This window comes from Rhinopithecus roxellana, chromosome 5 (assembly GCF_007565055.1).
Source record: "Rhinopithecus roxellana isolate Shanxi Qingling chromosome 5, ASM756505v1, whole genome shotgun sequence".
Taxonomy (NCBI): Eukaryota; Metazoa; Chordata; class Mammalia; order Primates; family Cercopithecidae; genus Rhinopithecus; species Rhinopithecus roxellana.
The window spans coordinates 128,791,362-128,815,028 of NC_044553.1; the positions used below are offsets into that span (position 1 = coordinate 128,791,362).

Sequence of the window (23,667 nt, forward strand, 5' to 3'; positions counted from 1 at the left end):
TATACCCCCATGGAAAGGAGGGCTACACATACGTAAATACAAACACATACCTGTATCTGCCTATATCATGAGATATATATCTATGATATAGTTATATATACAAACACATATCTATATATATATCTGTATCATAAGAAGATTAAAAATCAGGGAAATGCAGCCAATGATGACATGACAGGGTCGACTCGGGCCCAGGCTCCTTGCCGGGTGCTCCAGCTGGAGTGGTTGCAGGGTTTGGGCCCCCGAGGCATCTCTTGCCTTTTTGGTCTGCTGCAGTAATGAGGGGCCTGTCCCGCTGTGCCTTCATAAGAGATTCCCGAATCTCAGTCTTCCAGGGTCTGTCCCTGGTAGGGATTTCGGTGAATTGCAGTGCCTTTTTTTTTTTTTTTTTTTTTTTTTTTGAGATGGAGTCTCGCTCTGTCACACAGGCTGGAGTACACTGGCATGATCTTGGCTCACTGCAGCCTCCACCTCCCAGATTCAAGCGATTCTCCTGCCTCAGCCTCCTGAATAGCTAAGATTACAGGCACGCACCACCACACGCAGCTAATTTTTGTATTTTGATGAGACGGGGTTTCATCATGTTGGTCAGTCTGGTCTTGAACTCCTGACCTTGTGATCCACCTGCCTTGGCCTTCCAAAGTGCTGGGATGACAGGCATGAGCCACTGCGCCTGGACAGGGCCTTTTCTTAGGAGCCAGCGTCCTTTCTGCAGCCCATGAGGAACCCTCTCCCTCACCCCCACAAACCAGGACAGTGACCTGAGGTCTCCACTGGGCACCCCGGTCTCTCCATGTGTGGAGGGTCCTTGGGGGCAATCTCCTTCAGAGCCCAGATGCCTCCCCTGAAGTTTCTGTGGATGGGGCAGGCAAGCTATTGTTTTATGATTACAAAGCAGATGGAAACCGACTTTATTTTGGATGAGGGTTATACATGGAATGTGGTTAACATAAACTGAACAGAGACAGTGCCTTGCGGTGTCTCTCCTCCTCCGCCCAGGGTGAGGCCCAGGACTGCCCGGCCTCCTGGGGACCCCATCGCCACAAAGCCCGCCCCGCCGAGGCTCCGGCATAGGCTGCCTTCCTCCTCTGTGAGCGAACTGTGACTGAGCGTCGGGTAACGTCCTTCCAAAGGGACAGGCCCTTTCAAATGGCTTCGTGTCCTCTGTAGGAGCCCGGCAGGTGCTTGTGAGAAGGAAGGACGAAAAAGCTTGTAATGACATGAAGTCAAGGCTTGACCTGTGGAAAAGGAAGTAGGCACATGGCTAGACATGTCAGTGTCTCAGTCATCAAAGCTTCCTGTCTGTGCTCGAAAGGGGTCAGATTGGCCGTCGCAAGCTGGGCGGCCCGGGGTTGGGGGTCACTGCCATGCCTCCTCTCAGACCTCGGGCTGGGGCCTGAGGAAGGAGCCTCTGCATGGCCAGAGGACCCCATGGTTCCCTGGACAGACCATGCTGGGACCACATGGCCTGCAGGTGACCGAGCTTGCCGCACGGGAGAGGCAGCTCTGAGGAATGCTTGCGTGAGCCCAGGAAGAACAACTTCGGGACCACTTTCAGGGGCTTGACTCCACAGCCCCCAAAGGGCGCTCTCCGGTGGCGATTGCTTGCCTTGCATTTGTTTTTGAGGACAGAACCGCATCATCTAGTATCTTTGTTCCCACTGTAGCGCCCCCGAGCTCTGCTTTGTACATAACTGATTTGGTGGATCTTGAATTAGAGGATTTAAGAACATGGAGATTTAAAATGAAAGGGGGTTCTTCTCCTTTCAGCCTCTAGGGCAGCCGATGGCTTCCTAGGAGCCTCTTGAACTTTGCCAGGGGGTGCCTCAAATCCACACAGGGGAATAAAATAGAAGTGAGAAAATTGGTGTGTGGCTTCCTAGCTCTGCAGACTCCCCAGACTTCTCATCCAATGCTCAGGTAGCTGACAGATGTGGCCAACACAGTCCACCTCCAGATCCAACTCCTGGCTGTTTTGGAATTCAGGCGAGAGTAGAGTTTTATAGGGGGTGTAGGGTAGGAGGATTAGTAAGATGGTTATGGTTAACATGAAATGCGTTTTAGTGCTTTTTACTCTTTTACAGTATCATCCAGAGGGTAGGTTTGTTTGTTTGTTTGTTTGTTTGTTTGTTTGTTTTTGAGATAGGGCCTCACTCTGTCGCCCAGGCTGGAGTGCAGTGGTGCCATCATGGCTCACTGCAGCCTTGATCTCCTGGGCTTAAGTGAGCCTCCTGCCTCAGCCTCTCAAGTAGCTGGGACTACAGGCTTATGACACAATGCCCAGCTAATTTTTTAATTTTTTTCTTTTGCAGAGATGGGGTCTCACTATGTTGTCTAGGCTGGTCTAAAACTCCCAGCCTCAAGCAATCCTCCTACCTTGGCTTCCCAAAGTGCTGGGATTACAGGTATGAACCATGGCACCCAGCAACCCAGAGGATTTCTTGATGAGATTTCCTGTTGTAACATATCTTGTTCAGATAAATTTGTGTCCCTCCACTTATTTAAAGATGGCCAAAAACTGCCTTCAAGGAACTCTTACAAATGACCTTTTTGGCATTAGTTAGCCTGTTATTCCAGGGAAAAAAATTAAAGAAGAAATCTAAAAATTATGTTTTAAACTAAATATCTGTTGATAGTGACTCGTGGGTTCTGCAGGCTGACTGTATTGGGCATTGTTTTAAGCAGGTGGCTTGGAATGTGTCCCTGGGAGGTGAGGGGGCCTTCCAACTGCCAAGTGTCTCCCTTACCTGCTGCAGTTTAAGTCCCGTTTCCCATGACTTCACGTGTTTTAATTATGTTTTTTTTATTATGATGAAACACGCAAAATATAATATTTAACATTTAACCATTTTACATTTTTTAAATTGCAAAATGCACATAAAATGCCATTTTAACTATTTTTAAGTGTACAATTCAGTGACATTAGTGATACTTACAGTGTGGTACAGTCATCACTATGATGTATTTCCAAAACTTTTCCATCACCCCAAACAGCAACTCTGTGTCCATAAAACGATAACTCCCCGTTGTGCCTCTCTCATCCACTGGTGGCCCCAATCCACTTTCTGTCTCTGAATTTGCCCACTCCGGGCACCTGGTATTAAGCGGAACCGACAAGAGTTGTCCTTTTGTGACTGGCTCATTTCACTTGGCATAGTGTCTTCAGTATTATAGCATTTCTCTTTATGACTGGATAATACTCCATTTTGTTTGTCATTCACCTGTTCATGGATACGTGGATTATCCCACCTCCTAGCAATTCTGAGTGACGCTGCCGTGAACATTGGCTTGCTATGCCTGTTCAAGTCACTGCATTCGGCTCTTCTGAGTGTAGAACTAGGAATGGTCATTTTAATCATTTAAGAGTGAAAAATTCAAGTGCATTCAGTGGTGTGCACCTGTCACTAATTCCAGAATATTCATATCTTCCTGGAAAGAAGCCTCTTGCCATTAAGCTGTGACTCGTACTCCCTTGTCCCCCAGCCCTTGGCAGCTGCAAATCCACTTTCTGTCTTTATGCATTTGCTTGTTCTGTATCTTTCATGTAAATGGAGTCATACAATATGTGGCCTTTATGGATACTCTTCTTCTACTTTGAGTGGGCTTTAGTGGTATGAATATTCTTTCTTTTTTTTTTTTTTTTCCGAGACGGAATATCACTCTGTCGCCCAGGCTGGAGTTCTGTGGCATGATTTCAGCTCACCGCAACCTCCGCCTCCCAGGTTCAAGTGATTCTCCTGCCTCAGCCTCCTGAGTAGCTGGGATTACAGGCATGCACCACCACACCCGGCTAATTTTTGTATTTTTAGTAGAGACAGAGTTTTGCCATGTTGGTCAGGCTGGTCTCAAACTCCTGATCTCATGATCTGCCCACCTCGGTCTCTCAAAGTGCTGGAATTACAGGCATGAGTCACCACACCCGGCCAAATATTCTTTTTAAAACACCTGTTTATTATGAAAATTTTCAGCCTATGCAAAAGTAGAAAGAATTGCCACATGAGCCCCACGTGGCCATCACCCAGATCCAGCCATGACCGACGTCTCGTGAGTTTCATTAATCAAAGTCTGTTTTCCAGGGAAGAAAAAAAGTACGTGAACCGATTCTGGAAAGAAATCCACGTGGGAGACTTTGTGCGTCTTCGCTGCAACGAAATCTTCCCTGCGGACATTCTGCTGCTGTCCTCCAGTGACCCCGACGGGCTGTGCCACATCGAGACCGCCAACCTGGACGGAGAGACCAACCTGAAGCGGCGGCAGGTGGTCCGCGGCTTCTCGGAGCTTGTAAGTGACCCCCGTTTCCAGGGCCTCGCAGGCATCACAGCCACACAGTGTCCCCGTGACAGCTTTCCGGGGCTCAGAGCACCTGCCTTTTCCTCTCTGTCAGACCAGGTTGTTTTTCCTAGTAGACGAGTCTGAGGGTCCGAGAGGACCCCTGACCTACCTGAGCCCATGACCTGCCTGTGACTGTGGGAAGCAGGACTCAGTTTTTCTGACTCTGATTTCCCTTGTGCATGTCTAAGTTTCTCAGAATGTTATTTGTTCCTGTAAAGTTATGAGGACCATTTGTGACCAGCTGATGGTCAACATGTACCTAGCAGTTTCACCGGTTCACTAAATGGCAACACAGCAGGAGTCACGGCCTATTCCCACCAGGATGCACAGGAACGTTTTCTCCTCAAGGGTGTTTGGGTTCAGCACCAGGTCTTCGTAGCTGAATCCTGCCTCTGGTGTGCCCCGGCCACCGTGCAGCAGGGTGAGGGGTGAGAGGCTGGAGGGAAACAGATCTGACAGCTGCACTCACTCACCGACTCCATGGGGCTGCCCAACCTCTGTCCCTGCCCCGGGGAGAAAGGGCTGTACTCACCAGGTCTGTGCTGGGGTGCGAGGTGCTAATGCCAGGTGAACTGACCGGGCAGGAGCCCTCAGAGATCAGGAAGACCCTAGAAGGAAATGGGCCTGGCCCGAGCCTTCTCCTCCCGAGCCCCCTCCTCCCAGGCCTGCTCTGGCCTAGAGAGCAGGTCTGAGTCGGCCTGCCTCAGGGTGGGGAAGCCGGCCTCTGGTTCACAGGGAGGACGCCGCTGGAGTTTTCCTCCTCTATCAGGCAGTGCCCTTCCGCATCGGCCTCAGCACCAGCCCATCAGTCTTCCCTGGGGCAGTGGGCTCTGCCCTCTGTGGACCTCAGCGAGGGCACTGTAGGGAGTGGGGGGTGAGCAATCGGCTGGGCAGGACTGTGGGGGGCTCTAGCATCCCTGCCTCTGCTCTAGATTCCTCCGGCCACCATCACAGGGGGAGACGCCTGACACACTTGCTGCAGACCAGGTACCCCGCGCCTCGCCCGCCCAGCCCGCCTGCGGCAGGTGTCACTGCCGCAAGAGCATCTGCCTGAGTGTTCCACCGTGCTGATTTCCGCCATGATTTCCTCAGCTACTTTTTTTTACCTTCTTTTATGCCAAGTGTATTTTTGTGAACTGCCTCAAATCTTTTTGGAATAAGGCAATGCAGACACAAAAATTTAAAATAGTATTTTTTTGTTGTTAATGGAGTGATGTCATTGAGATCAGGAGAGCTGGTGAAAGAGTTAGGGACCTTCGAGGCACAGCCCAGCAGTGCCCGGCTTCTCCACGACTGTGCTCCAGGGTTTGGTGATAAGTGAGGGCCCCATCCACTGCCACCCCCTCGACCCAGGCCCTCGTGCTCCCTGCCCCCAACCCCCAGCCCCCACCCCCCACCCCCCACCCCCCACACCCGCTGTCTTCAGTAAGTCATGGGCGTGAGCTGGCCTCACTCTCAGCTTCTCCCCTAGACCTGCCCCGTCTCCTCTGCAGGGATGTGAACTCAACGGTGACATCAGCCAGGGACAGCACCCCCCTCAGTTCCCGAGGTCCAAGCTAGAGTTAGGGGCAGGCAGAGGGCTGACAGCTCAAGCGTCACCTCTGAAAGGGGCAGCCTGTGTGCACAGAGGGTGAGAGCCACTTAAACAAATGCAGATGAGTATCTAACTGGTGAAACTTCACACAAGGTGGAAAATACTGCAGAATTGAAGCACTGGAGGGTGGGGCATGCCTGCTTGGCGTGGCGGGTAGGGGAACACCACAGATAGATCTCCTTGATCAACTCTCAAGAATAACTTCCTCTCCCGGGCACGGTGGCTAACACCTGTAATCCCAGCACTTTGGGAGACTGAGGTGGGTGGATCACTTGAGGTCAGGAGTTCAAGACCATCCTGGCCAACATGGTGAAACCCCATCTCTAGTAAAAATACAAAAATTAGCTGGGCGTGGTGGCGCACGCCTGTAGTCTCAGCTACTTGGGAGGCTGAGGCAGGAGAATTGCTTGAACCTGGGAGGCGGAGGGAGCTGAGATCACACCACTGCACTCCAGCCTGGGTGACAGAGTGAGACTCCATCTCAAAAAAAAAAAAAAAAAAAAAAGAACTTGCCCATTTCCTATCTTCTGATCTTCAGCTTCTGAACCCAGTCATATCTACAATCCTCCCCCGCCCACTTTTTTCCCAAACAATAACTGCAGCACTTCATAGCTCAGTGGTGCTTTTTAGAAATGAGCTGCTTACAAGTTGGATGTTTAAAACTTGAAGATGGCTGCAGACAGACACATCTACGTCACCCTTCTCAGGGCCGCGGGAATGCTGAGGAAGTAGCTTTGAGCCATGATCTGGTCAAAATGGCCAAATTAACAGCCTAAACAATTCTGAAGGTTTTTAAAAAATTGTATTATTAGCACCAAAATTCTTTACCTGCATGCACATTCTGGTCCCAATTACCTTTTTTCCCCCACTTTCTGGTTTTTGGGTGTTGTTTTTTCTCTTTCCCTAAAGGTCCAAAGACTTTTTTTTTGGTATGCAAATTCCCATTTATGCATTACATTCTGAAATCTGTGAACCACCCCACTGAAAATAAAGGAAGCAAGTCTCTGACTTTTAAACCCCAGCAACTGACAAACCACAAATGCCAAGAACATTTAAGTACTCTGTGTTTCAATTAGTTTTTTTATAATATCGAGTTAGCTTGTCTCGGACAGGTTAAGAACTGGTAATAATCTGTATACAGGCTTATGTGAAATACAATATAATATTTTACCGGTTTAATGAATGGTCAGTTGGAAGTGGGAGCTCTTTTGCAAATCACTTAAATTAGAAGTGGCATTAATGCAGGAACTTGGTGTATCCAGCAGGGTCCAGTCAGGAGACAGAAACCACACATGATTCAATCAGGGAAAGTCTAATGTGAAGAATTCTTAGCTGTGGATTGAGTTGTAAGAAGTAATGATAAGTGAATTATATCTCAATAAAACTGTTATCTTTAAAAAATAAATAAATAAGAAGTAAAGAGGACTCTGAAGAATACAGGAGTCAGGAACAGTGGCTCGCACCCATAATCCAAGCACTTTGGGAGGCTGAGACAGGAGGATTGTGTGAGGCCAGGAATTCCGGACCAGCCTGGGCAACACAGGGAAACCCCATCTCAAAAAAAAAAAAAAACAGAAACAAAATAGCCAGATACTGTGGTGTGCAGCTGTGGTCCCAGCTACTTAAGAGATTGAGTGGGAAGGACGGTTTGAACCAGAAGTTTGAGGTTGCGGTGAGCTGTGATCACGCCACTGCACTCCAGCCTGGGGGACAGAGCCCCTGTCTCTGTCTCGAATATATATGTGTATGGGGAATAGCTGATGAAGGGACAGCCACTGCCCCTGGCTCTGAGACAGACGTGTTCTCCTACTCATAGTGCCCTCCCAACCCCTGACCCATGGCAGCAGCCACAGCCTCAAATTGAGGCATGGCAGAAAAGGTACTTACGGGCTTCACTGGTGGAACCTGCTGGAAGCCTTCCCTTGGGGGCCGGGGAGGCCATTGCCAGGAGATGCCAAGCATAGGAACTTGCTAGATGCCAGGGGCTGTTGGTCCCCGGACACTGCTGGAGCCGGGCCCTCGCTGCAGTGGATGAAGACTGGTGGCAGCTCTAGACAGCAGCACCGTGGAGCCCAACCGTTGAGCGGGTGCATGGAGCAGCAGCCTGGGCTCCAGAGGGCCCTTGTTGTCTGCAGGAACATGGCCTGGGTACCCCAGACTGAGAGGTGGGGAAAGTGTGGAGCAGGCCAAGCCCTGGAGAAACTTGGAGGGGATGGGCAGTGCGGAATGGGTATACACACACATACACACACACACACACGCATGCACACACACACACATGCCACCTAAAGACCAGCCACAGGACCCATACCTGGAGGACTCAGGCCTATTCACCAGCGATGCCCAGTACGGAGCAGTGAGATAAGTCCAGGGGGCTTTTGTTAGGGGTTTGGGGCCATCTGAGAGGTCAAGGGAGGTTCTAGAAAGAGGAGCTTGAAACTGACTCTGAGGGCCAGGATGGAGAGGTCTCAGGTGCCAGGCACTACAGGGAATGATGTCGGTCAGAAGGTGCCCCAGAGGTGGAATAGGGTTGTATTTATTGAAGAGCATTGGAAAAAGTGCATAGTGTTGAGGGGCTACAACAAAAGCTGGAATGCGGTGGGCATGGCCCACCCAGACCCCAGAATCTGAAGACAAGGCCTGGACACCGGGCTGATGGCTCCAGGACCTTAAATCACCCAGCTATTTCACCTCTTGAAAAAGAAACAGAGATCTTCAGACGTAAAGATTTGATGTAAAGGTTGGAGTTGAATGGATGTTATCCAAGAATTGAGAGAGGCCCCTGTGTGGAGCATCACACTCTCAGGCAACGACTCACATTTGTTCAACCTCCTGCGTGCCAGGCCTGCTGTATCTCCCACAACTGTAGTAGAACAAACATTTTTAAACACAGTTTCACAGAGTTTTAAGTATAAATCTTGTGAGATAATGGTTATCACACCATTTTATAGATGAGAAACAGAAAAAGTGAAGTCAGGAGATTCTCCCAAGGTGCCTCCCCTCCCCCACGCCATCCATCAGTGTGGATTCAGAGCGGGTGCCTCCGCTTTGTGTGGGGTGTCTGCTGTCTGTCACCTGCACATGCGTATAGCCCTGCAGCCCTGCCACGAAGGTGCATACGTTCAGACGTTCTGTGGGTGGCAGTTTCTAGTTCATCTGTAACATTTGTCATTTCTGCAGAACTCGGAGGTCCCTAGACTGATAATTTTATATAAAACTCAGTGTTTTCAAAGACTCATTTTTGTAAGTTTTAATTCATTCAGCAGATATGTATTGAGCATTTATTATGTTTCTAACCCCATTCTGGGGGAGGCATTGATCAAAACTGGGGAGCATCTTTCCTCTCATGGCGCTTACATGATCTGGGTGAAAAGTTAGACGGTTGAAGTCTTCGGTACTCACTGTAGACGAGAAAGCAGAAACAGGGATATGAAATGTCAGATGAGTGTTGGAATTTCAGCCGGGGTGAGGCGGGGACAGGGCCAGCCTGCTTGAGAACAGCTGGAGAGTCCAGACCCAGAGGACACGTCAGTCGGGAAGAGCCGTCCCAGAGGTGACTTCCGTGTGGGTTAATTTACTGAGAAAATAGTTTCCAAGTTTATCTCTTGGGTGGACCCGTTTGGATTAGTGCCCACAGTCCCAGCCACACCCACGTGCTCTGTGCAGCGCTGTGGGGAGCAGTCATTGTCAGGCTTGCAGGAAGATTGCTGCTGATTCTTCCCAGGCCTGCGCACATGTGTGCACGTGTGTCTGTGCACACTGGTGTATGTTCCAATAAGGAAGAAAGATGAAAGGAGTATGGAAACTTCCTAGGCTGGACAAACTATTAAACACGTACCTTCACAGTCAGGTCTGCATGATTTCAAGGCGGAGACAGAGCTTCCCCTCTACTTTGTGAATACCCTGTGACCAGTCTCTGGGGGCCCGGTGTGACTCGGCACAGTTTTCTTTACGAAGGAGAGTCAGTCCTGCCCCAAGTTGCTTGACAGAATTCGGAAGCTTAGAAAATGACTCTAAAAGTCCAAATATGTAGAAGACAAAATATTTTTTTAAAAAAACTGCTACCTACACATGCTTCCAAAATTGTCTTTATCACAGGAAAACTAGAAGTGAAAAAGTACAATTTGCAAGGTAGTTTTTGTACCCAAGTCTCTTTTCCCTGAGCTTTTCAAGTTGTTAGTCTTTAATGAAATTTAGCTACATTGGCCATGGAATTGAAGGAGGCAGGATAATCTGTCATCGAAGTGGAAAACAAAGACAGCTGCCTGGGTATGTTAATTAGATCAATCAATTTTAAGCCTTTACGAAGAGGCTTACATGGTTTTCTCTTATGTACTGAAGGATAGTCAACAAGCTCATAAATTGTACTGAGACATTTTTGTTTTTAAATTTAACAATCTCATAATTTTCTTGAAGGACATTAAATCTGGTAACAGGAAAGACAGAAATAAATGACTTTGACAATACAATAACTTTATTTAGATTAAATTTTTAATTCCAGCAAGTGCGGATATTCAAAGAAATTCAGTTTGGTAGGTAATATGATTACTTGAGACATACCGTGTTTTCTCATATTAACTGTGTTTATTTCATGGCAATATAAGTTTGGTCCTAAGATTTTTGTTTTTAATTCTGGTGACTTCACAATGGATTCTTTGCCTTTAATTTATAGTCTATTCAATCACTATGTACAGAGTACAGCACCGGCACTCTGATCTTTTTTTTTTTTTTTTTTTTTTTTTTTTTGAGATGGAGTTTTGCTCTTGTTGCCCAGACTGGAGTGCAATAGTGCAATCTTGGCTCTCTGCAACCTCTCTGCCTCCCGGGTTCAAGTGATTCTCCTGCCTCAGCCTTCCAAGTGGCTGGGATTACAGGCATGCACCACCACTCCCAGCTAATCTTGTATTTTTAGTAGAGATGGGGTTTCTCCATCTTGGTCAGGCTGGTCTCGAACTCCAGACCTCAAGTGATCCACCCATCTCGGCCTCCCATCTCGGCCTCCCAAAGTGCTGGCATTACCAGCGTGAGCCACTGCACCCGGACCTCTGATCTAAGTGAATACATTAATGCCGTGAAGTTGATAATAATTTGACTAGTCTGAAATATTTATCCAAAAAGATCTTATTATATTGTGTGGAAACTTAAAAAGTTTTGTGTGACTGGAAATGATTTCTTATTCCAGAAGTAAAAAGACAACCAAAGCAGTGAGATGTTTTAATTCTGTTCAAGGTAGCATATCATGTGAAATGCCTTTTTTCTCTTTGACTCTATTTTCACTGTTTAAAAAAAGGGGGGGGGATTTAATAAAATTTCCAATTTTCCTAAATGCAGTTTAATTGCATCATCAGCAATTGCAAAGGGTTTGAAACTTTCTCTGTGTATGTGTTTCTGGAGCAGGGATTTCCTCACCAGTAGGAAGAGCTGACAATGTGAGACTGACTCAGTTAACTGTAAGCGTCTCCTTATGAGTGAGTGTGTGTGTGTGTGTGTGTGGATGTTTAGGTGTGTGTGTTTGAGTGTGTATGCAGACAGGTGTGAGTGCAAACATTCTTGCAAGTGAGTGTGCAAGTAAGTGCAAGCGTGTGCAAAGAAGAAAGCAAAATGGAGTGATTTTGCTTTATTAGGTTATCACTTTCTATGATCTTTAAATGTAGGAGAGGATACATGCTCCCTCCCGGGCTGAGATATAGTGTTGTAGAAGTGGGTTGCTCTGAAGAGAGTGCTCCCCGGGGGAACCTGGAGTTTCCAGTCTCGCTACTGAGGACCTGCTGTGAGCCCATGCATTAGGTGAGGGGTGCCCACGTGATCCACCTCTGCTGACTGGACTCTGGAACCTTCTTCCCTTGGTGGAAGCCCTGTGCTGTGTGTCATTTCCCTGCTGCTTTTTTGTGAGCATGGCTTACAACAAGAGGGAACGTCCTTGTGTCCACAGAGCACAACACCAGACCCGTCGGCACCCCCTGACCTCCGCAGACCTGTGAGTTACCCTCATTTTGTGAAATGTTGAGAGCTGGCTTCGCTCGTTCAGCCTACGCCGCGCTTTCGGTTTGCGTGTGCTCCTGCAGTGGAAGGCTGTATCTTGGCTCTCACTGTGGTGTTAGGGCTTCCTCAGAGTTTCACCCGTCCACAGCAGCAGAGACTCACGGGCACATTTGCAGTTTCATATAGTCACGTAAACCAGAACTTAAAAGGGAATCGACCTTTAAAGAAAGCAAGAACTCGACTTCAGAAAACACTGTTACTTCCTGGGATGTGGATGCAACTGGGCTTCCTGACATCTCACTTGCGTTTCATGTTGAAATTAATTCAAGGCTTTTTCACCATTGCTAATGAATAATCCGTGTGCCAAGGAAATGACTTCATGAACCCCAGTGAGACTTTTAAACCAGCTGAGATCAGGCGTAAGGCAAACTTTAGTTTGTCAGTTTTTACAAAGCCCTCTTCAGTAGTTTGTCTGTCAGAATGTCTTATGTTCCCCACCCCCCAACACTGTAAAAGGACAAGAAACGTGGGTGTCATTGCTGGTGGTGAGCTGCTTCCCTGGCGTTCCGGAGAGTGGGGGGTTGGGTGCATGCCGGGGGATTCATAGATTAGGAATTGGGCCAGAGCTTCAGCGTCGCTCCACTCACCTGTCACAACTGACCTTTGCCGCACTGGCACCAGCCCTTGGCGAGAAACAAGCCCTTTCATTGGTGTGGTAAAGAAGGCCAACTTCAAAGCATTGTGGATCTAGGTTTGTTTTGGACAAAACTTCAAATAGCTGGTTTGCTCATCCGGCCTTTATCAAGCATTCTGGAGCCTTGACCACCAGGCAGGAAATTCTGCGAGGACAGACTCTGAGGCTGACAGCTCCACCTGGCCCAGTGAGCCTGCACTGGCCACCGAACCGCTCTTGGGGATTTTGAGTGTTGTTTTAAGGCTAAAAGTGGGCACGGAAAGGTTTCGGGTGCAAAGTCAGGTTCTGAAGCTGAGATCAGACTGCTGCAAGCATCAGAGCCGTCAGGGCCTGGTGGGTGGGTGGGGTACTTTGGGAGGAGAGACCCCTACCTTTTCTGCAAGTCACCTGTGGACCAGAGATTCAGCCCCAGCCCAGAACCTGGAATTGGGGTGGCTCTGAGTCAGTGTTCAGAAAGCCAGTAACCCTGAGGACTGAAATGAGTGACTGAGGCAGAAGTATCAATCAATTGAGGTTTGTTAAGCCAGCTTTAGGATGTGTCCTGGTAAAATAGGAACCACAGACACCTGTGGCTGCTTTCTGACGAGATTTTTAGGCCAGGCGTGGTGGCTCACGCCTGTCATCCCGGCACTTTGGGAGGCCGAGGCAGGTGGATCACCTGAGATCAGGAATTCGAGACCAGCCTGGCCAACATGGTGAAACCCCATCTGTACTAAAATACAAAAATTAGCCGGGCATGGTGGTGGGCGCCTGTAATTCCAGATCCTTGGGAGGCTGTGGCAGGAGAATCGCTTAAATCCCGGAGGCAGAGGTGGTTGCAGTGAGCCGAGATCATGCCGCTGCACTCCAGCCTATGTGACAGAGTAAGACTCTGTGTCAAAGAAAAAGAGGGGGGTTTTCAAGAGGTGTAGTATTCATACATTTCCTTGAAGCAGGAGGAGGCACGCAGGAAGAGGGGCAGGCAGGCAGGCAGCCAGGGAATGGTCACTTTCCTTTGAGACTTCAGTTGGTGTTCAGTAAATCCACGTTTTTCCGTCAGACGAAGTGAATGTGTGAAGAGAGAAAGAGGGCACAGAATCAATTATGCAGACATCTCTGGGTGGGTGGAGGAAGGAGCCTTGCCTTTGTTCTGTACCTGGGAAGATAAGCTTGTAGTGGACATTACTAATGTGGAATCCAACAGACTTTAGTTTTAGAAGCCAGACTGAGATCGCAGACCTAACGTTTTTTCTTTTTATTTTTTATAGAGATAGGAGGGTCTCACTATGTTGTTCAGGTTTGTCTTGAACTCCTGGGCTCAAGCAATCCTCCTGTGTTAGCCTCTCAAAGCGCTGAGATTACCGGCGTGAGCTGCCGTGCCGGGCTCTTCATGTTATGACTGGCACGTGTTTGTTTATGGGTGGCCAGCAAACAGTGTCCTCATGTGTGATCTTGTGGGGCATGTTGTGCTGCACCCCTGATAACCTCAGTGGGGAAGGCACAGGTCCAAGAGGCGGAAGGAGAGACCCAGAGCCAGGAAGTGTGACACGGGGTTTGATTAGGGGCTTACACAGAGGGGAGAGAGTCTGGTGGTGGCGGGCTGAACAGGAAAACCACTACCGCTTATCAACAGCATGCACTTTCTACAGCATTTTCACTTGACACCCGCGCCTGAGCGACCTCCACCTGGAAGCCTTCATTTAACCCGAAATTCAGGGCCTCAACCCCCTGTGCGGCCCGAGTTCCACAGGACAGGTGGGGGCTCAGATGTTTATCACAGACAAGGAACAAATCTCTGGGTTGGCCACACCCAGATGTCCTAGCTCAGCACATACACACAGGCACATCTGCCATGCAGTCACCTTCAGGGCAGGCTTGAGGTATTGCTGTCAGGTGGGTTTGCCCTGCAGGGCAGCCCTGCAGAGATGCCTCTTTCCTGTCCCTGGGACGTTGGATGATGCGAAATACCAGTGACAGCCGTTCATCTGGAACAGTGTGTTGCCTGACTCCACCTCTGGGCCTAAGTTTGGGGGTCCTGAGATTTATTATTTTCCTTTGCAACCCTCTGGTGAGAGTGATGACCCCTACTACTCCCTTCTCCTGGCTGGGTAACAGTGCCAGCTGACATTCACTGTGCACTCGAGTGTGGCAGGCCCTTGTTCATTTAGTTCTCTTGGCAGCTCTGAGAAGGTGCTGTTATTACTCCCATTTAGCAAAGGAGCCACTGAGACTCAGAGGGAGTCAGCCCCTTGGCCAGCCGGGGCCCAAGTGAGTGGTGGGCCAGGTTCGCGGCCGACAGCTGGGGCACAGGGCCTGGCTGTGAAGCCCCTCAGGGCCATCTCCACAGAGCAGCATCACCACTGCTATTGCCGCTCAGGCTGATTGGGCTGGACTGGGCCGATCGCAGCTGCGGTCCAGTCGGGAAGGAATCACAGGTGGCCGAGAGTATTTCTGCACCTCCGAATCGAACTCCTGCTGTTAGTATTGGTGGCGCGTGCTCCAGACATGCGGCATGGGGCATTTCTGACATCCCAGGCACTGGCACGCATAGGTCGATTTGATGGGCTGGAAGGTTTTGAAAATGTGTGCTGTAAATGCAGTGTTTGGCTGCCCACCCGCACTCACTGGCCTGCATGTTCGGGGGAAGGGAATGCTTAAGTCCCTGGTTCCTGTAGGTCACATTAGGGGATCTGCCTCTCATCCAGTAAGGACACAGGCCTGCGGTGGTGGCAGCTTGGTGCACAGGGCAAGACGTGTCCCTGAGCCGTGACAGTCAGGCTGGTGTTCCAGTCCCCAGAGAACACATGGCCCCGTGACCCCAAATCACTCCAGCCAGGAGCGCCAGCCGTTCCTGCTGGGTCCGGCACTCAGGAACTCACCTTTCCACCCCAGCATGGAAATCCCCTGAGGAACCAGAAAGAAAGGTAGACTTTGTGTCTGGGTGAGGAGGAAGGGACCACCCCGTGATGGCTCTGTGTCCTGGAGACCCACCCAGCAATTTGGGGTCAGCTCTGCTCGCTTGAGGTTTTAGTCTGCAGGAGTCCATGAATGCAGACACCAAACAAAGCCTCAGCTTCAAGCCCTGGGGGGTGTCCTGGCTGAAATCCACAGGCAGGGACGGCTGAAAACATGGGTGGGGCCCCTCTCCGCCTCGCCCGGGTCGTGTTTTAGATGCGTACCTCATAGTTGGCTTGGGCTGCCATAACCAAGTGCCATGGATTGGGCAGCTTAAACCGCAGAAATGTATTTTCTCACAGTTCTGGAGTCTGGAAGTCTGAGATCAAGGTGCCGACAGGGTTGGTTTACTTGAGGCCTCTGTCCTGGGCTTGCAGGTGGTCGTCCCTCTGTGTATGTCTGTGTTCTGATCTCTTCTTTAAGGACACCAGTCCTGTTGGATCAGGGCCCACCTTAGTCACCTCATTTAACCCTTATTACCTCTGTAAAAACTGCCTTCAAATAAGGGCACAGTCTGAGGTATCCTGGGTAAGGATTTGAACACATGAATCTGGGGAGGGTAGAATTCGACCCCTCACAGTGCAGGTTCAGAGTGAAAGTAACCGCCCTTCCTGGATGGTAGCGTCACCATGCTGATCACCTGAGATCAATCCATTTCACTGCATCCCAGTTCTCTCCACTGTCGGGAAGAGGAAAGTACTTTCTCGTGATGAACCTACAGCTAGAAACTGCAGCTCCAGAAAGTTAGCTGAAGGCTGAGGCACCGGGGCAGGATGGCCACTTCCCCGGCTGGCTGGCTATAGCCTTCAAGGAAGCTGATGGTTATGGTTAGTATATGCATGTCTTTTTTTTTTTTTTTTTTTTTGAGACAGGGTCTCGCTTTGTCACCCAGGCTGGAGTGAAGTGGCGCATTCTCGGCTCACTGCAACCTCTGCCTCCTGGGTTCAAGCAATTCTCTGCCTCAGCCTCCTGAGTAGCTGGGATTGCAGGCACCTGCCACCACCCCCGGCTAATTTTTTTTGTATTTTTAGTAGAGACGAGGTTTCACCATGTTGGCCAGGGTGGTCTTGAACTCCTGACCTTGTGATCCATCCGCCTCAGCCTCCCAAAGTGCTGGGATTACAGGCGTGAGCCACTGCGCCCAGCCTATATGCATGTAAAAGTGAAAGCTCTGTGGATGACAGTGGATCAAAAGGAATGAGGATTTTACTATGGAGCAGACTTCAAAAGTCTGATAGGAGGGTGTTTCAGCATCGGAGTGTGTGTGCATGCACGTGCGTGTGAGAGTCAAGGCGTTAATAAGCAATGTCAGGACAGAAAAAGCAATGTCAGGACAGAAACTCTACTAAACATTTCCTTTAGAAATAGTGAGGGAAAACCTTTCAACCCTTAACTAAAATCTCCTTTAAAAGTTCTTAGCATTTCCTTCAAGGAAGACATAATTTTCCACTGGAAGCAATACGTAGTGTTCTCCCTGTTCCCTGCTTGTTTAACATTATAAAAGTAATCCAGACTTGTTTTACACCAGTAGTGAAAAGAGGGCTCTACTAGGCATGGTGGTTCACACCTGGAATCCCAGCGCTTTGGGAGGCCAAGGTGGGAGGGCCACATAAACCCAGGAGTTTGAGACCAGCCTGGGCAACACATTGAGACCCTATTGCTACCAAAAAAAAAAAAAAAAAAAATTAGCCCAGCTACTTGGGCAGGTGAGGAGGGAGGATCACTTGAGCTTGGGAAGTTAAGGCTGCAGTAAGCTGAGATTGTGGCCATTGCACTCCAACCTGGATGACAGTGATACCCTGTCTCAAAACATAAAGAAATAAAATAAATAAAATACAGAGAGAGAGAGAGAGAGCTCTACTGAGAGTCAATCAGAAATTGGAAACACAAGGCCGGACCTGGACCTGGGGTTGAAGCACTTGGGGTGGACAGGATGGGAGTCCAGTCCCCAGGCAGGAGCTTTGCCTCTCAGTCCACACTTGCGAGTAGAAGGAATTAGGACATGCTGCTTTTCTTTTAAACAGACGATGCCATTTTTTCTCCGATTACATCTTTCACAGAAAGTCCCCAGTAATGACTGTGAGCCATAGTGACAGGAGTACTGGCACAGGAGGCCCTGCCGCTCACCAGCCCACAGCTCGGGAGGCCTAAGCCACTGACCCTCCCTCCATCCCCCATAGTGACAGGAGTAGTGGCACAGGAGGCCCTGCCACTCACCAGCCCACAGCTCGGGAGGCCTAAGCCACTGACCCTCCCTCCATCCCCCATAGTGACAGGAGTACTGGCACAGGAGGCCCTGCCACTCACCAGCCCACAGCTCGGGAGGCCTAAGCCACTGACCCTCCCTCCATACCCCTTAGTGACAGGAGTAGTGGCACAGGAGGCCCTGCCACTCACCAGCCCACAGCTCGGGAGGCCTAAGCCACTGACCCTCCCTCCATACCCCTTAGTGACAGGAGTAGTGGCACAGGAGGCCCTGCCACTCACCAGCCCACAGCTCGGGAGGCCTAAGCCACTGACCCTCCCTCCATACCCCTTAGTGACAGGAGTAGTGGCACAGGAGGCCCTGCCACTCACCAGCCCACAGCTCGGGAGGCCTAAGCCACTGACCCTCCCTCCATACCCCTTAGTGACAGGAGTAGTGGCACAGGAGGCCCTGCCACTCACCAGCCCACAGCTCGGGAGGCCCAAGCCACTGACCCTCCCTCCATCCCAGCTGCTCACGTGCTGACTGTGTCCTGTGAATGGTCCAGCCGTTTCGTCGTCATGCCGGCCCAGCACTTGGAGTTCCCTCTGACCTAGCTGTCCCTCATCCAGTGCAGAGCACCAGCTGCCAAGTCTTGTAGATTCTGCCAGTGCAAGTCCAGGAACCAGCCTCACAGGGGTGAGGGGACTTTGGGAGCCAGCCCTGGTGCGCCCTTTGGGCCCCCTTGGCCCCATGTTCACCCCAGTGTCTCCCAGGTCAGGGACGCCCAGTGCCTGCCCATGCACCCATCCAGGTTGGCATGTTAGATGCGTCTCAGACAGCGGGCCCGCAAGGGTCCCATACTCTAGCGAGCACACCTACCTCCGTCTACAGCACAGTGCTTCAGAGAGGTGACAGCGGCTGGGTGCTTGCTCACTGCAGCGGCTGCAGAGGACATCTGCCGGCACTTAGCACAGGCAGCTAGCACACATTAGTTTCTACCCCTTAGTGTTTCACTGGCCAAGGTGGGATTCCCCTGAGGAGCTTTCGAAGTCCCAAAGACCCAGGCTCACCCCTGCATTCTGACTCCCTTGATGTGGGGTGGGCCAGGCACTGGGGTGCTCCAAGCTCTTGTGCACTAAGAATCACCACCCTGAGATGAGTACAGTTGCTTCCCTATATTAGAAATAAAGGGGTCCAGGTCTGGACAGGTCAATGGGCTCACCCTCCTATGCAGCCAGTCAGAGGAGGGGCTGTACTGCAAACCCAGCGTTGAGCTCCAGATCCTGTTCTTACAGCACTCCCCATGCCTCTCTGCCTGAGCCCCAGCTCATCCAGGTCTCCCAGCAGACTCGCTGTCCGGGATGTGACGCGGCCTCTATCCATCCTCTTTGCTTCCCGGCGACAGCAGCCTTGCGTGGCACCTCCTTCACCTTCTCAGGGGTGCCACAGCGTGTCCACCCATCTCCCCTCTGCAGGAAGCCCTACGTTCTGCTGCAGCACCTGCCAGAATGATGCACCAAAATTGAAGTTCTAACCTTGGCACTCTCGGGCTGAAAAGCCTGCAGCGGTGGGTGTTGCCTTTGAACACCATGGTAAAGTTCAGAAATGGCTCTCTAGACCAGAACAGGCAGAAGGGAATTTGATTGCTGCCCACACGTCTAACTGTAACACGCTACGTAGCAGAGCAGCCCTCTTTAAATAAACTGCTGATGCCAAGAAACCAAGCAGGGCAGAGTGTGTGTATGTGTCTGTGTCTGCCAGTGCATGTCCATGTACTTAGTTATGTGGGGCCCACTAAAGTTGTTTTGTTTTTTGTTTTTAGAAAGGGTTCCACTAGTTTATAGTATTGACAAAACCCCAATTAGAGTGTTTTTCAGGAGTTTTTTGGGACTGGCAGCTTCTCAAGCTGCAGCTCTAGTCCCACGGCACCTGGCTGTGTTCTAGGACGTTTTGCTGAGGCCCAAGGAGCGCTTGCAGGCGGCACAGACACTGAGCTCAGGGTGCTGCAATGGAAGCGGCTGGGTTGGGGCCTGGAGGCAGTGTTTGAGCACGTGGTTCCTCAGTGCATGTGAGTACCACATGGCCCTTTCTTGTCACCGAGAACTGCCAGGAGGAAGATCCAATTATGGTAGAGGCTGGTGGAGCTTCCTGCCCTCCTCACTTCTTCTGCTGGCTCAGAGGGAAGCCATATTTCAGGAGCCTCTGGGCTGGGGCTGGGCCTGGGGAGGGAGACGCTGGTGGAGCATTCGGGGGCTCGAGGATGTTGGGTCTGAGGGCTTGACTACAGCACAGTGAGGCACGTGATTATACAGGCAGGCTACAGTGTGGCATGGAGAGTGCGCTTTGGGGTCTGCCTCCTGCATTCGCTAGCTTGTAATCCAGAAACATCATTTGACCTCTCTGGGCCTCAGTTTCAGTATCTGCTGATATGGTTTGTCCCCACCCAAATCTCCACATGAATTGTATCTCCCAGAATCCTCCCATGTTGTGGGAGGGACCCAGGGAGAGGTGATTGAATCAGGGGAGCCGGTCTTTCCTGTGCTGTTCTCACGACAGTGAATACGTCTCATTAGACCTGATGGGTTTATTAGGGGTTTCCAGTTTTGCTGCTTCCTCACTTTTCTCTTGCCATCGCCATGTAAGAAGTGCCTTTCACCTTGTGCCATGATTCCGATGCCTCCCAGCTATGTGGAACTGTGAGTCCAATTAAACCTCTTTTTGTTCCCAGTTTTGGGTATGTCTTTATTAGCAATGTGAAAACGGACTAATACATCTACAAGATGGGAATGATGTCAGAGGTCCTTCTAGCCTGCCCTTTGCACTGCACCTGGCAGGTGGTGAGTGCTCAAAAGGGTGGCCGTCCTCAGCACTGCCCTGCTGCTGCTGTCATTAAAAGGCGGGCTCCTGGAGGAAAGGTGAGGCCAGCACCAGGAGTGGAGTTGTAGAGAAAAGGGTTTGTGTTTCTGTGAGAAGAACCTGATCATGAATACCTCAATACCTCTGTCTAATCCACAGAGCTGGAAGAATTAAGGTGAGGCTGGAGAGTTTGGGTGTTAGATGAGAATTGGCTGTCCAGGGCCAGGAGCTTCCAGCCTGAGCTCTGGGAAGGAGGAAGCTGCGTCTCAATGATCTCTTCCTTGCCCAGGACTTCAGGAGTGACCTACCCACCTGCACACAAGAGCGGGACAGCTGTGGAGCCGCAGTGAGGGATGTGACATCATCAGAGGCTCTACACGGGCGGAATTCTGGAATGTGGGTGTTCAACGCTGAGTCTCTGACTTTAACCTGAGCTTTCTTGGTGCCAGAAAACCAGAGCAAGTTGGACACGCCGAATGTTCTGGAGGGCTTCTGAGATACCAACGGCAGGGGCAGGTAGACGTGTTTCTGATGGAAAGTTCTGATGCTGAAAGGGAATTATTTGATCACATGTTGTCGTTACTGGCAGGTATTCTACAGAGGAGTGGAGAATATTGGATTACTATGCTAGTGGCTGTTAAACATAGTCTCTCCACGAAGCCGCCAGGCCATGCCAGGCAGACACAACACCCCCCGTGTGCTGTGCTGACTTCATCACGAGGGCTCCGCAGGGCTGCTGGTGCTCCCCAGAGACCCTTGACCTCCAACATCAGGGCTGTTTAAAGTCTGGGCTTCAAGGAGAAAATCATCTAGAAGCAAGCCCTGATGCTGTTTGGTGTGTGTCCTGCCTCCTCACTAGCATTCAGCAGGCAGACGCTTCAGCCGGGAGGTTTAACAGAATGAAGTGCATTTCCCTACAGTCTCAGTGCCCCAATGGTACTCATTTCCCGGGCCCAATAATAGAAGCCAGCTCACGCCATTAGCAGGCTGGAGCTTTTAGCTTATGGCACTCCTAAACCCGAAGGGGGAGCCTCTGCGGGTTCTAGCGTCATAGGCTGAGTGATAACCCTTTGTGTTTCAGGTGATGGGAAGAAGTGAAGGATAGCTCAGATTGTTGGAAAGGGAATACCTTGGTCTGTTCCTAATACTGTAATGAAATGACCCCAGACTGGGTCATTTATAAATAATAGACATTTATTTCTGACAATTCTGGAAGCTGGGAGTACAAGATTGAGGCGCCAATAGATCTGGCGTCTGGCAAAGGCCCTCTTCCCTGACCTGCAGACAGCCCCCTTCTCTCTGTGTCCTCACATGGCAGAGAGAGAGGCAGAGCTTCGAGTGAGTGTCTCTTCTTAGAAGGGCACTAATCCCACTCATGAGGTTCCACCCTCATGCCCTAATCACCTCCCAAGGACCCACCTTCAAATACTATCAAATTAAGGACTAGGTTAACATATCCATGGGGGACTCAAACACATGCATTTTAAGGGCTAAGTTTTAACACATACATTTTGGGGGACTCAAACCTGCCACCTGCAGCAGGGAACACCCTGAGTCCTGGAAGCCCACGCTGCACCGGGTATCTTAGGCTGGAAAGCTCTTTGCCCAGGATTCCTCGTTTTCGTGAGTCTTTGTCGGGTCAGTGGAATAACAGCATCAGCCTCACCCGCTGCTTCTAAGAAATGCAGAGTCCCAGGCCCCGCCCAGATCCATTGAGACAAGGACCTGCCTTTTGACAAGATCCTGGAGGACTGATGTACCCATTGGAGACTGAGAAGCCCTGTGTTGCATGGGAGTCACCTGGACATAATTAGGCATATTCTTCGCTAATTGTCCTTGGTTTTGGATGCAAGTGGGATAATCAGTTTCTGTGGTCTTGCTTTTCCTGCCATAGTTGATATTTTCATACTTCACTAATTAAGGCACTTAAAAGAAGACACAGAGAGGTTATCTTTTACAAACAGTGTACTTTTGAAAAGCTCTGAATAAAATAAACAGTGTTCTCCTATTGATATCATTTTAGGGATGTTTTTTTTCCATTGCCTATTGATTGATCCACAGGGGAGGAGCTTATAGCTGGCCAGCTTTCATCTGCAAAGTAGTTAATTATTAACAGCACTTATTTGCACTGATCCTGTGCTTCCTGGAGTGAATCATTTTACAGCAGGTGCCGCAGAATCAGTGTCTTGCTGTGTCCTGGTCTTCATTAACCTGCAGCCTGTGTTCCTCCAGCTTTCCCAAATAATGACTGAGAAAGACATTCACAGAAACAATGTTTAATCTGGGCACCCTGTGGCCCACTCAAGTTGACACATAAAATTAACAATCATGTGCATGGAAGCCTCAGAGGCGTCCTTCCGGGAGCCCAGTGCTGGAAGGGATGCTGGAGAGCCAACTTCACCAGGAGGAAGTGAGTCTGGATGCAGGGGGAGGAGCCTGGCCATCTGCTGTTGTCTGGGATGAGTCGGACTCACTGGTTGCTGATATTCAAGACAAACAGATGAGCGGATGTTAAATTAGTGATCTAGAATTAAAAGGATGCCCGGTCCCACTGAAAATAATTTATTTCAAGAATTCCATGGGCAAGCAATTTAGGGATGTAAAATAACACCCTTATTCTCAGCAGGTTTATTTTGCTCGAGAACGAATTGCAGGTGGAGGAGCAATTATTTTCTTACAAAAATAAGCTTCGCTTTCCCTAAGTTGAAAATAGCCTTGGATAAGTCAGATGACAGTAGTTTCTTAAAGACAGGCAGTTCATTAACTGGTTGTTTTTAGCTGCTCAGTAAGAGTCTTTCAGAAAATCAAAAGTTTGGGAAAATGTGTGCCACTTGAAAAAAAGCATCGTTAGTTGATTATCGGTCGAAAACTTTAGCCATTCTTTCATTTTTTAAACAGCCTTATTGAGGTCTGACTGACGTAAAATAAACCGCACATATTTAAAATGTATAATTTGGCCAGGCTCATGCCTTTAATCCCAAATCTTTGGGAGGCCGAGGTGGGAGGATCACTTGAGGACAGGAGTTGAAGACCAGCCTGGGCCACGTAGCAAGACCTTGTCTCTACAGAAAATTTACAGATTAGCTG

At 49.8% G+C, this 23,667-nt stretch overlaps 1 protein-coding gene across 3 annotated transcripts in view; it reads left to right on the forward strand.

Moving 5' to 3' along the window:
- ATP10A (ATPase phospholipid transporting 10A (putative)) overlaps positions 1 to 23,667 on the forward strand; it is a 182,264-nt gene that overhangs the window by 80,859 nt on the left and 77,738 nt on the right. For all 3 annotated transcript variants that reach the window (XM_030930129.1, XM_030930128.1, XM_030930127.1), the window contains exon 2: positions 4,077 to 4,281. In XM_030930129.1, coding sequence (XP_030785989.1) covers positions 4,077 to 4,281 — 205 coding nt within the window. The remainder of the gene's footprint in view (positions 1 to 4,076; positions 4,282 to 23,667) is intronic.